The 17,659-nt window shown below is 47.1% G+C and overlaps 2 protein-coding genes across 4 annotated transcripts in view; one reads left to right on the top strand and one right to left on the bottom strand.

Moving 5' to 3' along the window:
* Positions 1-7,752, bottom strand: part of LOC133972046 (uncharacterized) — a 29,788-nt gene extending 22,036 nt beyond the window's left edge. For all 3 annotated transcript variants that reach the window (XM_062409232.1, XM_062409234.1, XM_062409233.1), the window contains exon 1: positions 7,600-7,752. In XM_062409232.1, the coding sequence (XP_062265216.1) occupies positions 7,600-7,627 (28 nt within the window). In that variant the 5' untranslated portion in view covers positions 7,628-7,752. The remainder of the gene's footprint in view (positions 1-7,599) is intronic.
* Positions 7,753-11,676: 3,924 nt separating this feature from the next.
* Positions 11,677-17,115, top strand: LOC133972777 (glyceraldehyde-3-phosphate dehydrogenase-like). Its single transcript, XM_062410350.1, has 12 exons — positions 11,677-11,780; positions 11,967-12,014; positions 14,222-14,321; positions 14,487-14,596; positions 14,695-14,785; positions 14,949-15,064; positions 15,152-15,233; positions 15,455-15,606; positions 15,716-15,794; positions 16,063-16,146; positions 16,343-16,440; positions 16,769-17,115. The coding sequence occupies exons 2-12, from the start codon at positions 11,992-11,994 to the stop codon at positions 16,836-16,838; spliced, it is 1,005 nt and encodes a 334-aa protein (XP_062266334.1). The 5' UTR covers positions 11,677-11,780; positions 11,967-11,991; the 3' UTR covers positions 16,839-17,115.
* Positions 17,116-17,659: the final 544 nt, after the last annotated feature.

Raw genomic sequence — 17,659 nt, 5'->3', positions numbered from 1 at the left:
AGCCATCACCCACAACATGCTACAACACACACACTCAGACACTCAAACACACACACACACACACACACACACACACACACAAGCTCACACACACACTCGATGACATGGTGGTGATGCTGCAACAATAGCTCCTGACAGTTCTCTCTTCAGCCTGTCTGCTGCCATCGCTCGGGGCTGTGGGTGTGTGCGTGCTCCTTTAGTGTGTGTGTGTGTGTCTGTGTGTGTCTGTGTGTGTCTGTGTGTGTGTGAGTGTGAGGGGACACACAGACTGTGACTTTGATCTGAAGTGAAGTCCTGTGTCTGACTCACCTCGGCTTCAGCAGCGGACGCTCTGAACCGACACACAACACCGAGGGAGCTCTGCTCACTGTGGCTCGTCAGGGTAATACCTCCACCCGTGTGTGTCTGTGTGTGTGTGTGTCTGTGTGAGTGTGTGTTTGTGTGTCTGTGTGTGTGTGGGTGGACTCCACCCCAGATTCCCTCGAGCATCAGGAGGTTTCTGTTTGATCCCTTATGATCTAAAGAGAACTCGGTTCTTTCTCTTCTCTGTGACATTGTGATTTCCTCTGCTTTTAAAGAAGCACTCTGGTTTTTCATTGAGTTCAGACTCTCTAATAATCTGAATCACACACATGAAGGTTTTCCTTCTCTCTAGAAGCTGGAGATGAATCAACAGATCCAACAGGACAACCACACCAAGGCAATTTCCTGTATGTGCAAATATACATGGCAATAAAAATAATTCTGATTCTGATTCTGAGATATGCAACTACTATACGAAGCTGGAAAGTGAAACTTAAAACTGTGAAACATAAACTTATATAGAAGACACAAAAACAAGGAGTGAACGTCCTTCAGTGGAAATCATCCTCTCTCTCGATGTCTTACAGGAGGAGAGGTTTAGATCATGAAAGGAAAACAAGAGGGATGATAAAGATGAAATCATTGAATAAATCATATTTAGTATGAATAGTATATATTGCTGGAGTCTCTGTGCACATTAGAGGTAGTTGGAGTTCTGCCTCAGGTGATTCACTGCAGCTCACTTCCACATCGCTGGTGTTTTTGGTCCTGGTCAGAATTAGTTTGACCCACTTTCACTGATGAACTCTTTTGATGGAATTGAACCTGAGCCCAGTTTTCAGTCCTCCACTGAAGAACAAGAGTAAATCTCCCTGAAGCTTCGACCAGCGACTGAGTGTGATGTGGATTTTAATTCACAGCTTCATCTTCAGGCTGTCGGACGCCTTGTGGTTCCAGTTGGACTCGTGGTGAAGCTCTTCTGGATCACCTCCGTGTTGGAGCTCACGCTGCTCCTGTTGTTCAACGTGAGCTTCTCAGTCCGACCGAGTTGCTTCCTGTTGGAGGACTGAAGCCTGATCTGATCTTCTCTGTGGGACATTCACCACCTGGAGGAGAGACAGTGAAGCTGCTGCTCAGCCTTCTTCCTCCAGACAAACTCTAAATTCTGTTTCTTAAACTCCCCAAAACAGGAACGCTTTATCCAGCCAAGCAGCTTAGGAGGATCAGAGTCCACGCTGATGGCCGAGCATTTATGAGTGTTTCTGTTTTTAAACAAAGACTGTTTCCCCTCGTGGATTCATGACACTGGAGAAGACACGGGGACTCGTGTGTCTGATTCCTTCTGTTCCGACAAGACAAAACCAAATCTGTTCAGAAACCAGCTGATGCCTCCCGACCTCCGGGAGGAACCGTGGACGGTAAGCCGGACCTTGTGACCCGGCACCGGACCTCACTAATGCTCTTCAGGGCAAATCCCTGCAGGCAAGTTCCAAACACTGCTGGAGAGACTGAGACCAGACGAGGCTGCAGCAGATCTGTTCATTTCTGTTCCTGCTGTTCAGGTGATTCAAGACAGTTTGATCGGAGCCATGTTTTCTAAATGAAGAGTCATCACAGCCTCTTGTTTATCTTGTGATTTGAGGAGGTTCTCACTAATTTGCTTCTCGAGGGGCCCCTCTCAGCTCGTGGCCCCAGACACATGCCTGGTTTGCAGACGCTGTTGTTACGGCCCTGACTGAGACACCCCCACCCTCTCTCTCTCTCTCTCTCTATCTCTATCTCTCTCTCTCTTCAGGTCAGAGATGCTCACGGCTGCCTGTCAATCAAATTATTTGTTTTAGTGTGTAGTTGCTTTTGAGAAATCCTCTGAACTCTCAGACTGATTCACTGTGTCCGAGGTGAAGAGCGACAACCAGAGCAGCTGGTGAGATGCTCTGTCCTCAGGTCGAATAAAGAGCCGACAGAGGAAGTCAGGGCTCGTCCAGATAAACAACAGCGTGTGGGGGGGGCGGACTGCAGCCATCCGGTTTCCTGCGAGGTTAACACAATTAATGAATTAAGAAACGTTTGTGTGTGTTTGTATGAGAGAGAGAGACAGAGAGAGAGAGAGAGAGAGAGAGAGAGAGAGAGAGAGATAATAAGGTTGAATCCAAAGTATGAGAAATGTAATTAAATGAAAATATTATAAATTTTGCCTCACAGACCCGGAGCCGTGTTCCCTCACTTCCCCTCACAGGACGTCATGAACCTGAGAGCAGGAGCCTCACCAGGGCCATTCAGACTGGGAGTTTGCCCGGTGCAGCTTCTAGTCGCTTTCCGAGCTGCATGTCACATCTAAAATTCATCTGCCGGCTTCACGTTGAAACCTGGAGCTGCAACGTGTCCACAGAAACATCGTGATGCAAATTTAAGGACGAAAAAAAACTGTGAGGAAAAAGAAAAAAGGAGCGACTCAGAAAAGACGAGCCGAAGGAGGCGTCACCTTCTTTTCCATTACTGGCCTGAATTGATTTGGTTAAAAATAAAAGTCCGCTCTGATCCAGTTGCATTCACAGACGACTGCACAGGCCCGAGTGTCACATCAGATGTGACTCACATTATCCAGCCTGTGTTTGTTTCAGTGGAAATCGAGCTGCTTTCTGCCAAACTGAGAGTCGGAGCCTCGGAACGCCTCGCTGGGCCGAACGAAACCCAGACGCCAGAACGTGACCACGCCTTCAGAGGATCACGTTACACCTCACACAGACACACACACGTCTGACACACACAGACACACACACGTCTGACACACACAGACACACACACGTCTGACGTAGAGAGTCTCATGTTGTTGAAGCTTTTTAAATCTATTCACCAGGATGTGAAGTCTCTGACCTCACTGAGCCGCTCGCTGCTGGATAACCACCGAGCAGGAGATCTGTTCATCCAGAGCTTCAGGGTCCAACCTGAACAAAATACTCTCCAGTAGCAGAAAGCTGAGTCAGCGAGATGAAGGACTTCACACTGAAGGCTGGTCGACGTGAAACACCTGCTGGTGAAGCACCTGCTGGTGAAGCACCTGCTGGTGAAACACCTACTGGTGAAGCACCTGCTGGTGAAGCACCTACTGGTGAAGCACCTGCTGGTGAAGCACCTACTGGTGAAGCACCTACTGGTGAAGCACCTGCTGGTGAAACACCTACTGGTGAAACACCTACTGGGAGAACTGCACTGGAATGCGTGCATTGTAGTGTTTAGGATCAGAGGCACTTCAGTAGAAACCCGGTGTTGAACGAGCCTCCGTCTCCTCGACCAGCAGCTGAGGAACTGCGTCCAGCTGCTCTTCATCACGTCAGTGTAAACAAGCGAGCAGCGGTGGTGAGGAAGACGAGCGGCCTCGGACGACCCCCTGCTGAGCTGTGTGTGGACGGAGATCTACTGGAAGACGACGTCTCTGTGAGGACAGCAGACGAGGACGGAGACAAACATCTCAGCTTCAATTCAACTGTATAAATTCAGACCTGTTATTTCATTGCTCCTTTCAGACGTCAGCTGTCACAGGCTCTCAGCTCAAATTGTTTTGCAGTTGGAAATTCAAGTCATGCTTTTATTACCTCCAGGTAATAAATCATCTGACTGACTGATTGTTTGTCTGCAGGATGACACGAGAGGATGGATTTCCATGAAAATGAAACTGACTGAGGGACGACACGTGACCGAGACAGAACTCATCACCTTCTGTCGTGGATCCTGAGGAAGACATGTGAAGTGTCATCTCCTCCCGTCACTGGGTAGCGAGGCCGAGTCGTCACAAAGCTTCTGAGTGACTTATATCCACTCGAGTCCTGTCACCTGCTCATCTCGTGGGTTAGCATGCACGTTACACCAGGGGGCGCTGCAGCAGACACAACAAGTCAGACCTTCCTCATGGTGATGGTCGGGCCTGGATCCCTTCTGTCCTGTCTGTGAAACCTCTGTAGTGACAGTTTCCCTTCAGCACTGAGAGCAGCTCTTAATGGAGTAAGTGTGTCACCGCAGCGTGTGGAGTCTGATCCATCGACTCCTCAGAGGCTTCGCTGCTCAGCAGATATATTTAGACACAGTCTAGACTCGGCTGCACCGCAGCACAGATCTAGTTTTCCAGCTGAAGCTGAGATCTGCCGTGAGGATCTCAGCGTCTCTGAGTGGACGTGTGTGAAGACGATTTACAGTCTCTCCACACGTCCTCCATCAGGACTCATGGTCTCTAATGGTCCCAGAGAGGACGTGTGGAGATGCTGAGGCTTCTCACTTCCTGAAAGCCTTCCTCTGCCTCTAAGTGATGGTACATCAGCCCCCCCCCCCCCATCACCGGAGGATAATTGAGTGTGGTGGCAGGCGGGGATGCTTTGGTTAAACGTCTCCGCTCTGGAAACACAGAGCTGAGGAACCAGAGCGGCTCTGAAACCAGAATCCATGAGGATCCCGCTGAATCACTGAGGGAACGGGAACCAGGCTGCTAAACGGGTTCCTTCGGTTCCACAGATCACCAGAGAGCGAGAGAGACAGAGGGAGAGAGAGAGAGAGAGATTGACCGATATTTACTGTAACATTTCCCCTCCTCCCACCTCCCTCCATCTCTCATTGACCTCCCTCTTTTACCCTGCTTCTATTTTTAGCAGCAGCCGCTCTAACTCAGGCCCAATACTGTGTAAGAATAGATGTTCCTCCCAAGAAAGGCAGCGGGGGGGGGGGCACTGATCCCTCCTTCCTTCCCTCCGTCATCAGAGACGCAGGTTCAACCCTTGAGCTGATTTTCAGGATCGTTCTTGTCTGGAGGCGACTTGATTGGTCCGTGAAACTGTTAATTATCTATTATTGGCTGGATGATGATGATGATGATGATGATGATGAGGATGATGATGATGATCTTCGGTCCAGCTGCTCATCGTGGAGTCGAACCCCTGACCCTGCTGCTCGCTGCCCGTGAGACAAGATCAAATCCTCCTTTTTACTTTCTGTAGAAACCATCATACCAGTAGGAACCCTGAGCCTGAACTGGTCTGTTGTCCCGTGTCCGTCTCATGGAGCCTCATCGGGGGACATGTGTCCAAACACATGTCTCAGCTCAGGCAAACGCTGAGGTCAAAGGTCAAGGTCAGTGAGTCGGCGTCACCCATTGGTTTGTGAGCTGCTGACGATGACAGACCTGTGGATGGTGGAAGAGGTGGAGTGAAGGCACCTCGAGGAAGTTCTCCCATGTTCTACCATCTCTTCTTTGTGTTGCTGAGCTGCTGCAGCAGTTTAATGTTTAATCCTAAAGAAAACCTGAAGCTTCAGTCGAGCTCCTCACAGCGTCTGGACCACGTGTCCCAAAGACAGGACAATGTCCCCCCCGGGCGAGACAAAGTGTCCATCACATCAGTGTGATCTACTTTCCACACTGAATCATGGAGAGACGAGGAGAGAGAGAGGAGGAGAGAGAGAGGAGAGAGAGGAGGAGAGAGTAGCAGAGGAGGAGCAGAGGAGAGAGAGGAGAGAGAGAGGAGGAGAGAGAGGAGGAGAGAGAGAGAGGAGAGAGAGAGTGGAGGAGAGAGAGGAGAGAGAGACAGGAGGAGAGAGTAGCAGAGGGGGAGCAGAGGAGGAGAGAGAGATAGAGAGAGTGGAGGAGAGAGAGAGAGAGGAGGAGAGGAGGAGCACAGAAACACAAAGGGAAACACACCCACTTATAACAAAAAAAGGACATTTCCTTTCCTCACACAACGAGCTCCTGCTCTGCCTCCTTCACAGTCTCCTTTTCCTTATTCCTCACACACCTCCACCCCCCCGCCCCCCCCGCTCCCTCGTCATCCGTCCCTCTTGCTCAATGACAATCAAAGGTCAAATTGCCCCTCCCTTTATTTATTTAAATGCCTCACGCAGCCGCCTCCATTTGTTTTCAGGAGCTCATGAGGCTTTGATGGAGCTTTCATAGTGTGTGTGTGTGTGTGTGTGTCTGTGTTTGTGTGGATAACATGAGAACACACCAGCTGTGTGCCTCAATGGGCAGTGACGACACACAGACACACACACAGTTAGAGGAGTGACCGGCGTCTCTCTCCTGTAGAAACGTGAAGCTCCTGTTTGTCCGTCTCAGGACCACGTTCAGGTCTTTGAGGTCCAGTACCACGTTCAGGTCTTTGAAGTCCAGTACCACGTTCAGGTCTTTGAAGTCCAGTACCACGTTCAGGTCTTTGAGGTCCAGTACCACGTTCAGGTCTTTGAGGTCCAGGACCACGTTCAGGTCTTTGAGGTCCAGGACCACGTTCAGATCTTTGAGGTCCAGGACCACGTTCAGGTCTTTGAGGTCCAGGACCACGTTCAGATCTTTGAGGTCCAGGACACTTTGACAGAGGATAACATCTTGTTCCTCTAGCAGAAGAAATCTGAGGTTTCAGAGCTGAAGTCAAACTAGGATTTGAAGAAGGGAACACAAACTGTGCTGATTGTGTGTAGTTGTGTGGCTCTGGGTGTCAGGGTGGTTCCCACTGAAGCTGTAAACTGACTCAGGATCTGCTGGGTCTTGGAGATGAAGTTTGAATGTTTCAGACAATGAAGAAGAACCAGAACCACCTGATGAGACTTCATGTCAGTTGTTGGTCCTCACAAGTCTAATCAAGGAAAGTGTGTTGACCTACATGTGCAGAGACTCACACCTGAAGTTTCCTGTGTGTGTGTGTGAGTGTGTGTGCGTGTGTGTGTGTGTGTGTGTGTGTGTCTGTGTGGAGTTTATTACGTCGCTGCATGACGCACAGTAGAGAGAGACAAGGGGTGAGGGAGGAGAGAGATGATAGGAGGAAAGAAGGGATGAGGTAGAGAGTGAAATGATGGAGGGAGTTTTCTCAGACACCCGGCATGCAATGACCTCAGTGTTGTGTCAAGGCGGAGGTCTCTCTCTCTCTCTCTCTCTCTCTCTCTCTCTCTCTCTCTCTCTCTCTCTCTCTCGCATCTTATTCCTCTCACATCCATCCTGTCCACCTGCATGTCTGCCCCGCCTCTCCCCGCCAACACGCACGATCACGCACAAGCTGAGATATAGTAACCCCTCTCGTACACTGTGCACGCGCACGCACACGCACACACATGCACTCACACGGGAGAAGAACCGGCTCTGACGCGTGCAACTCTCTGCAGGTGATAAAAGTGACAGGAAGCCGGTTTCATTCTGATCTCATCCTTCACCGCTACACCTCCGCCCTCCAGCCCATCCCTCCATCTTCTTCCATCCCTCTATCTTTTCACCATCCCTCTATCTTTAACCATCCCTCCATCCAGCAGAATAAAGGAGCGCGTCCTTACTGATCGTCCGGGATCCGATGCAGCCCATGTTGTTTCACAGAGGCTCGTTCAGCTTTCAGGGAAATTAAAATCCATCCGTCCAGCGGGCATCTCTCTCTCTCTCTCTTCTTCTCCTCCTCTTCTTCTTCTCCTCCTCTCCTCTGTCTCTTCTCCTCCTCTGTCCTCCTCTCCTCCGAATGTGAGAAGCACAGAGGGTGTGTGTGTCATCCGCGTCGCTTCGTCTCTCTCTGTCTCTCTCTCCCTCCCTCCCTCCCTCTCTCTCTCTCTCTCACACACTCCAGTTTCCTCCAGTCATTGTCAACGTCTCTCTCTCTCTCTCTCTCTCTCTATTTCTCTCTCGCTCTCTCTCTTTGTGTGTTTTCCTCTTTCTCTCTCTGTATCTCTCTCTGTGTTTGTCTCTTTCTCTCTATCTCTCCCTCCCTCTATCCCTCCCTCTCTCTCTGTGTGTGTGTGTGTGTTTGTCTCTTTATCTCTCTCTCTGTGTGTTTGTCTCTTTCTCTCTCTCTCTTTCTCCCTCTCTCTCTGTCTCACGCACACGCACGAGCACGGGCAGGTACAGTGAAGGTGTCACATGAACACATCTCTGCACAGATCATCACGTGTTATTGATTATTGATTAAAAAAGACTGTAATAGATTTGAATCCAGGTTTTCTGTCTCGTGATGACATCAACACCTCAAAATTAATAGTTATACACAAACACCTTTTTAAACCTCGATCGACTTCTCGATGAAAAGTTGTTGAAGTTGAAAGTTGTTAGCAGCTTCTCGTCAAACAGTTGATCAGGTGTTGAAATGTCTTCCTCACGTGCTATAGTTGTCTTCTTGCTGAGACTAGTGTCTGCACTGCCCCCCTGTGCATCCTGCTGGTACTGCTCAGCTTTGTCTAGTTGTGTTTTGTCGATGTGAACACAACTTCTCACCAACACCTCGAGGGACTTTCCTCCGTTTGGGCACAAACCTTCAGCTGGACTCAAATATGACCTGAGGGGATTTTAGGTTCTTTGTCGTAACTCCATTCCACAACAATGATAACATCGAACCTTTGATTAAAATTCATTTTAAATTTCTTATTGCTGCAGGATCTGAAAGTTCGAACACACACGGTGATTCAGCTGATGTGGGCGATGGAGGCGCTCCCGACTCCATTAACTGCGTCTCCCTCTCAGAACAGGAGCTCTGAACTCCTCACTCAATAAATCCACTGACGACTGAGCTGCAGCAGAACTGAACCATTTAACAGACTTTGAACAAAGTGCCCACGATTTACTACAATTCATACTCCTACACATAAAATACATGTACCTGTAACACAAAAACTCCAAGCATAACTTTTGCATAATAGAAAACCCGGTGTTGAGTATTCATGATAAGACTGTAGCAGCACAGGTTGTGTTATTTATAATATTAAGGTTAAGATGCATCAGATTTTATGAGAAGTTTCTGTGTCTGCTCCTCGTCCAGACTTTTAATCACAGTCGCCTCATCTGACCAGGAAGTAAAGTCTCATAAACCCGAGGACCAGGATGTGTCCTCTGTCGTGTGTCCTCTGTCCTCTGTCGCGTGTCCTCTGTCCTCTGTCGTGTGTCCTCTGTCCTCTGTCGTGTGTCCTCTGTCCTCTGTCGTGTGTCCTCTGTCCTCTGAAGCAGGTTCACAGTCCTGACGTCACTGAGTACGATTCTAACATAATTACTCACTGGTCATTGATCTCAGCAGATAAGTCAGAGGACATGACGTATAAACTCTGCTGTGGACAGATCAGTGTTGTTGTTTACAGCTCATCCACACCGGCTTCGGCCCTCATCTCCAGAAGATCTGGAATCTCCTTGTGTTTCCAAGTGGACGTCTTCATCTTCTACGTGTCCGGCTCCTCTTCTTCATCCTGAGACATCCACTCACTCACTAGGAAGCTTCCAGATGTTTTCTGATGGTTCTGAGAGGAGAAGTTCTGGACACTTTCCGGAGCAGCTGACATTCACATTCTGAGTCTTCACATCACAACATGACGTCCTGTGTGAAACTGAAGCTCTTCGTCCTGATCACTGTGAAAACATCAGGTTCCACTGAGATGAGGAAGAGATGGAGAGCACGGAAAAGAAAAGGAAGAGAGATGGGAATTGAACACAGGAGGAGAGCGAAGGAGGTAAAACCTCAGCAACTGTGGATGAGTTCCTAATAAAACTTGCCAGAGAGAGAGGAGATTGAGGGATGAAGAGGAGGAGGAGGAGGGTGAAGTCTATGAGTCATGCTGAGAGATGAGGACAAAGAACTCAAGCAGAGAAAATCTATGGGGAATATGAACGTCTGAAGGAATAAAAAAAACCTGATATGGAGAGGAAGGAGGAGGAGGAGGAGGAGGAGGAGGAGGAGGAGGAGGTGAGACAAGAGGGTGAGAGAGGGAGTATGTGGTGGATCTGCAAATGAAGAAGAGCATGTAGTGAACTATTTATAGCTGTGTTAGTGTTAGTGTTAGTGTTTGTGTGCGTTAACACACACTTGTACAGCTGGGTGTGTGTTTGTGGGTACCAACACTAAATTATGACTTTGTTAAATAAGTTGTCCTCTCAAGTAGCTGTTGACCAATCCCTGTGAAGAGCCTGATGACATCATCATCGTGAAGATGCTATTTCTCCTCAGGAAAAACCTAATTCATCTCGACGCTGAGGCCAAATATGTTTCTTTTCCCTCTCTGCACTTGCACTCTTTTACTTTGAAGCTCCGGCTTCAGCTCTTCTCCTCAGTGTAGTGTTGTCAAATGCAAGTTTCCCGCCCTCAGGAAATATATGAGAGCAACAACATATCTGAGTGCAAGTGCAGAGTTAGAGCACAAGCAGCAGCGATCTGTTAACTTGACTCTCTCACACAGTCGAGGTCAAACGGACGTGAACAGGAAAATAAAACAAACTCCGATTCTCAGATCAGAATTTGAACCTTGTGCAGTTTGTGATGAACTCGTCATTCCTCCTTGCAAAACCACAGCAGCAATAAAACAAGAGAAGAAGAGATGAGACAAACAACAACACAATAACAACAACATTTTACTTTGAATGAACTTTAAATTATCAAGTGTGTTTCCTGGTGTTTCTGCACGTTGTTAGTATCTTCACTAGAGGGCGCCACAGAGCAGAGACACAGCTGCAGGATTGTGAATTGTGATGTGAGGATGTTCTCACCTCCTTCTTCTCGTCCTCCTTCACCTCCTCCTCATCTCCTCCTTCTCCTTTTTCCTCCTCCTCCTCCTCCCTTCACCTCCTCTTTCCAGTCCACTGCTTGTTTATTCCCTCAGATCCTTCAGTCTGACATGTGTTTATGTTTGTTCTTGTTACTTGATTTTCAGGTCTGTGAGAAGTTTGGATTTTTTTATCAAATGAAATCAATCGACTGTTGCAGCCGTGGATTCACATAGATTCAGGAAACAGTTCAGTTTGTCCAGTTCTCTGAAATCCTACAGTATTTAATAAAAGAGTAAAGGGAGGAAGGTATATAGAAAGGAAAGAGGGAAGGAATAGGAGGGATAAAAGAGAAGGAAAGAAGGAAGTATTTGTTCAACTTTGGAGCTGAACCATGTTGATCTCATCACTGTTATCTAATGATTCAGTCCAGGTGTCCTCGTCCGTCCATGATCTCCACACGCGTGTCCCTCTGAGACATGTTGAGACTTTATGAAGCTCATGTTGGACGATATATTTATAAGTCGACCTTTACTTCACCTTTCAGAGTACGTTCAGCTCATCCATCACACTGTCATTCAAATCAAAACTCACTCAAAACTGGAATCAATACATTATTCACCCGTGGCCTCTTCACAGGTGGATTATTGTTCCTTCTGATATTTGTCTTTTAAATATAAGATTTAATTGTTTTTTATTGTGAGAAATATTTAATATATTCTTTGCCTTTGTAAAGAACTTTGAACAAATCCAATGCAATTTGAATTTCTATCAATTAATAATATAAGATGTAGATTTGAATTCGGTTAGTGTGTTAATATCAATAAAGTTTATTTGTTGTATAACTTTTCTTCGGGTGTAAAACCAAAATTAAAAAAAAAAGTGACCTTGACATTATGAAGGGGGCGTGTCCCGGGAGCGCGCAGCGGGGATAAATGGCGGTGACGCGTGTTGCTCGTCCCCGCTCTCACTTCTCCGCCAGAGGACGCGCACGCAGGATCTTTCACTCACGGTACTTTCTCACTTTTCACTTATTCTGTAAGAAACAAAGCGATGAATTCCTGGTTGATAATTATAATTATTGATAAATCTCAGTTTCTCTGAATCTGTTTGTCAATGAGAGTTTCTATCTGTGCCTGATGATCTGGTTTTATTTTGAAATGTAATTTGATTTTCATGCTTTTATTTTCTCTTCCAGTCAGGATCAGACCTAATCAGACAAAATGGTGAAGATTGGAATCAACGGGTGAGTCGATGGATTTATTCAGTTTGAAAGTTTCCTTCAGGAGTCGAGGTTCTAAACTCTACTGACAATGATTCACAGTTCATCTGCTGCTCGTCACAACTGACCTGAAGTCAGCCAAACCAAGTCTGCAGCATCTCTACTGTGAAGGGACTCAAACAGTTGATTATCACAAACTGTGGCTCTGTGTTGTACCAACTGCTGCAGCTCTTATTCTCTGCATATGAAACACCTTTCATACAACAAACAAAATAAAACTCACAAACAACCAGTATTACAAATATAATACTTATAAACATTTCCATCTATAAACATGAAATATCCATTAAAACAGTTCAAGTTCAGGTTTTTAAAGATATAAAGAGTTGTTATCTCTTGTCTCTGTCTAAATGCTGGACAGGGACAGGGACAGGGACAGGGACAGGGACAGGGACAGGGACAGGGACAGGGACAGGGACAGGGACAGGATCTGGACGTCTCTATTCTCTGGTTATTTATAGTCAGGTGTTGTTGTGGCGTCACGGTTCGTTTCTCCTCTTCTTCTTCTTCTTCTTCTTCTTCATCTTCCTCCTCCTCACCCGTCAGCTGTCACATTCCTATCAGCCTCCACTCGTCTATTTTTAACCCTCTAACCTTTCCGCTGAAGTTCAGCGACCGTCCAATGAGCCGATGGTTCACGTACGCTCCTCAGACTGGAGGAGGTGACCGGTCACACACTCCCCCTCCTCCTCCTTCTCTTCCTCTTCCTCCTCCTCCTCCTCCTCCTCTTCCTCTTCCTCCTCCTCTTCCTCCTCCTGAGGCAGCTGCAGGGAAGCTCAGCCTCTGGATCTGAACCAACACCAGCACTGACCCTGAAACAGAAGATGTGCTCTGATCCAGTTTGGCCTTGTGGCTGTTTGGTGACGTCCCAAAACCAGCCGAGGGAATCGAACACTCGTCTTTTTGTGATATGTAGACAGTTGGGTTTCAGTTTATAAAATCTGAGAGTTGTGGCTCTGGACCTTTCTATGAGGAGCTGCTTGTTCCTCCAGTGGTTTTATGGGTTTCCTGCAAGTTGCAGAAATGCTTCTGCCCTTGAGCAAGGCAGGACAGTACTTGACTGACTGTCACTTACTCTCCACTGCTCTTAAATAATTAACTTTCTTCAAATGCAAAAATCTGCAAACAACCTCTTTCTGTTATTGGACAGGTTATTGGTTTTCCTTATTTTGTGACAACCTGGTTTACTCTGGTTGAACCAGCTCATTTCATTCAAGTATATTAATCATTTTTGATTCATCAGTTTATCTGCAACTCTCTGTGTTGAGAGTTTTTAAAGGACCTGGAACTTTTGGTCCTGAGAAGTTTTATTAAAAGTTTCCAGCAGCTTCAGTCTCTGTTGATATCCTGGTTCTTCAGGTGGTCGGGGTTCGAACCTGAACCATGAGAACACAGTTAGTGTGTAACGTGACTCCTGAGGGACGTTATATAACAGGACTCGATCATGTGATGTATAAATAGAGTTGGATCAGTAACATGATAACGGTGTGGAGGCTTCTGGACTTTTTGTTTCTGCTTCTTTTCTCTTAACGTCCGAGTCAGAAGCAGCAGCTGGAGGATCTTCACGTCTCAGCAGGTGCACGAGGATTCATCGAGTGTTTCAGACCAGAGGAAGATCCCAGTTCATTAGAGAAGCTCAGAGGTTTAAATCTGTAGAGTCAGAAGGTGTCGGGCTCCTGAATGAGAACCTCTGCCCTCTCTGTCTCAGCGGCCATATTAGGCATATACAGGCGTTCAGCTGCCGGTGCCAGCTATTGTTATCTCCGGTCAGGGCTGGTCGGCCTTGTACGGCTCCTCTGTCCTCTGGAGGCTCGGGTTCGAGTCCCAGCGTCACCTGCTGGTCACAGAGGGAAGTTCCCTTTGACTGAAAGTGAACAGCCACAAGTGAAGCAGTTTGAATCAGAAACTCTCAACTGGACTCTCTTTCTCTCTCAGAATCAAACATTGAGACGCGTGCTCCTTCTCTGCCCCTCAGTTCCTCCGTGGGGTCGATACCCCTTCACCCCAGCCGGTCACATTCACACAGTTCTAAGATGATGGAACATTAAAATAAACATCTTTAAAACTCTTTTATATCGTTTTTAATATGACATTTCCCTCAGAACTCTCAGAGGAATCTTCACGAGGCGACTCCGTTGTTCTCTCTCTCACTTTGTCCTCCTGTGCTTCAGATTCGGACGTATCGGTCGTCTGGTGACCAGAGCCGCCGCCACCGGTGGCAAAGTGGAGGTGGTGGCCATCAACGACCCGTTCATCGACCTGGACTACATGGTGAGAGGCCGCAGTCCTAAATCATTAACAGGAGAGTTGAGATGAAACGTCAGAGATTTAAATACAACCTGATTAAAGGTTTACATTTATTAAACATTTCTTACTTCATTGGTGTTTTCAGGTGTTGGGATTAATACTTGTTTTTACATGTCCCTCTCATCCCAGGTCTACATGTTCAAGTACGACTCCACTCACGGCGTGTGGAAGCACGGAGAGGTGAAGGCCGAGGGCGGCAAGCTGGTCATCGGCACCATGCACATCACCGTCTTCCACGAGTTCGTCTCTTCTGTTTAACACCTCAGCAGAATGAGTGAGTGAGTCTGTTGTCTGCACCGTGCATGTGACTGACCTCTGGTTTGTGATGAACCTGCAGGAGAGACCCGGCCAACATCAAGTGGAGCGACGCTGGAGCCGACTACGTGGTGGAGTCCACCGGCGTGTTCACCAACATCGAGAAGGCGTCGGTACGTTCACCAGCCAGAAGGAAACTGTTTTATTTTATGTTATTCGTCTGTAAAGTGTAGAAGTGAAAGAAAGTGAAGGTTCTTCAGACCTTCATCACCTCTTCTTCATCGTCCCCGGTCGTGACCTCGTTCAGCTGACCTCCGACCTCTTGTCCTTCCCCAGGCTCACCTGCAGGGCGGCGCTAAGCGGGTGGTGATCTCTGCTCCCAGTGCCGATGCTCCCATGTTCGTTATGGGCGTCAACCACGAGAAGTACGACAACTCCATGAAGGTCGTCAGGTGAGGGTCCAGATCCACAGATATTAATAAATGTTATAAAAACTCATCTTGAATTATTAACGTGTACTTCCTGTCTCGTCTCCATAGCAACGCCTCCTGCACAACCAACTGCCTGGCTCCGGTCGCCAAGGTGATCAACGACAACTTCGTCATCATCGAGGGTCTGATGGTAAAACACACCTGTCAATCACGTCCTGCGTCACATGATCAGTGGTTAATAAAGAACTTTCAGGAAGTGATTAGTTCTTTAGATTTCTTAATAATAAATACATTTGCCTCCTGCTTTACTTGATGCCCCAGAAATTAAAATTCTGTGTTTTGCTGATAAATTTGAACTGTGATGATTTACACTAAAAGAAAATGGCGCCTCACGTCTTCCTGTCCCTGCAGAGCACGGTCCACGCCGTCACGGCCACGCAGAAGACCGTGGACGGTCCCTCTGGGAAGCTGTGGAGGGACGGACGTGGAGCGTCCCAGAACATCATCCCCGCCTCCACCGGAGCCGCCAAGGCCGTGGGCAAGGTCGTCCCCGAGCTGAACGGGTACGTCCTGACTCGACCTCTGAGCCTGACCTCTGACCCTCGGGGGGGGGGGGGGGATTAAATCATCACTTCCTGAACTTTGGGTCTGACGCTGATCGTCTTGTCACAGGAAACTCACCGGGATGGCTTTCCGTGTGCCCACCCCCAACGTGTCTGTGGTGGACCTGACTGTTCGTCTGGAGAAGCCTGTGAGTGTCTGTGATGAACGTGCACGTGACGCCAGGAGGGGGCGCTGCTTCACCACAGCTAATGATTCTCCTTCATCGTGACCTTTCTCTGTTTGACTGTAGCTATGGGTTCGAACGAGGTTAAAGAAACGAGCCCAGTCGAACTTAATTCAACAGATTCGTCTCAAGAAGTGTTTTTCTGGATCTAAACTTTGACGTGTGATTTAAGATCAATCTGAATTTGGTTTATTAATATTTGCACTGAAGCTGAAAACGTTTCCTCCTTCAGGCCAAGTACGAGGACATCAAGAAGGTCATCAAGGCCGCGGCCGAGGGACCCATGAAGGGATATCTGGGATACACAGAGGACCAGGTATAAATCACAGATCATGGGTATTGTTCAGATTTATATAAAAAGAACAGAAGAAGAAATGGACAGTTGCTGCAGTCGTGATGATGTGTAGTGTCGCCCAGCAGCCACTAGGTGTCAGCGTGTTGTTAAAAGCGTCTTCATTCATGTTGAGTGAACTTTTCAGAATGAACGTGCTCACGTGTCTCTTCCCGCTCAGGTCGTGTCCACAGACTTCAACGGCGACACCCGCTCTTCCATCTTTGACGCCGGCGCCGGCATCGCCCTCAACGACCACTTCGTCAAACTGGTGTCATGGTGAGTGACATGTGACCCCACGTGACCTCAGAGTCTCGTCCCTGAGGACGAGGAGTTTACAGCTTTTCATGTCTGGAGTGTTTACAATTTTCTCTTTGACATATTTAAATTAACCCTCTTCTGTAAAGTTTAAGTACAAAAACATAATTTGTATTAATTCTACTACATTTCTTCTCTCGCTGTCCATTGACAGAAATGTAGCTGCTCCATGAAATGTTCTCATTATATCTGAATCTCTTATTCCTTCGCTCATTTAGTCTCTTTTAATAATCCCTGATCCATGGACGTTTCTCTCTCTCTCTCTCTCTTTGCTCTGATTCCATCTCAGGTACGACAACGAGTTCGCCTACAGCCACCGTGTGTGCGACCTGATCCTGCACATGTCCTCCAAGGAGTGAGGCCTCCTGACGCCTCCGTGGCTCCTTCTCATGATTCCCTCTCTTCCTTCACTCGAGCTGGATGAGAACCAGAAGCAAACTCCTCTATGACAACCGTCTAGTGGATGATGCTCATAATAAAACTCATCATAACGATAACACCTTTTTTATATCATAGATTCCCTTCGCCCTGTTCAGCAGTGACGATTCTGAACTGCCTTGTTCTGATTGGTCGTGCTGCACATGTGGCTCCTTTAGCACGTGACACAATAATAAAGTCCTCACTTTTAATGATGTGGATTGTGTTTGCTGCACTTTTATTTTGAAAGGATTCAACTTTGTGCTCTTTTCTCCAGCGTCCAGCGTTGAACCTTCAGCTTAAAACACAAAAATTAAACATACAGATAAATATCATCTCCATACTTATAGATATGATCTCATCATGCTATCTGAACACAACTCTCCACGTTATTCAGGCACATCTGTATGAAGATCCATCTTAAATAATCAGCTGGTGAACGTTTTTGAAGTTGTGAACTATAAAAACACCTCCACACACACACACACACACACACACACACACACACACCTCATCCACAGGCAGAGAAAATGATATTAAACAGAAGTGAGTGTAACAATGTTGTAAACCTCATATGTTTCAAACTAGTAAACAAAGAAAGATTAAATAAATGAATAAGAATTGAAATGACTGAAGAGATGTGACAAAGATAAGCTACAAACAGAGAGGTGGGTAATAAGATAAATACGTAGAAACACTGTAGGATGTATGAATAAATAGAAATAAATAAATTAAAAAGTTAGATATTGAGTTTATCTTTTAC

The sequence above is a fragment of the Platichthys flesus genome, chromosome 17, assembly GCF_949316205.1.
Source record: "Platichthys flesus chromosome 17, fPlaFle2.1, whole genome shotgun sequence".
Classification (NCBI taxonomy): domain Eukaryota; kingdom Metazoa; phylum Chordata; class Actinopteri; order Pleuronectiformes; family Pleuronectidae; genus Platichthys; species Platichthys flesus.
Note: the sequence above shows the minus strand (reverse complement) of the source record. Positions and strands in the feature narration are given on the sequence as shown.

Bases quoted from the DNA above. Each gene is read 5' to 3' on its own strand.
- LOC133972777 (XM_062410350.1), top strand. From the start codon at position 11,992: ATGGTGAAGATTGGAATCAACGG. The intron at 12,015-14,221 runs GTGAGTCGATGG...CCTGTGCTTCAG, and splicing joins GTGAAGATTGGAATCAACGG to ATTCGGACGTATCGGTCGTC. The intron at 14,322-14,486 runs GTGAGAGGCCGC...CTCTCATCCCAG, and splicing joins TCATCGACCTGGACTACATG to GTCTACATGTTCAAGTACGA.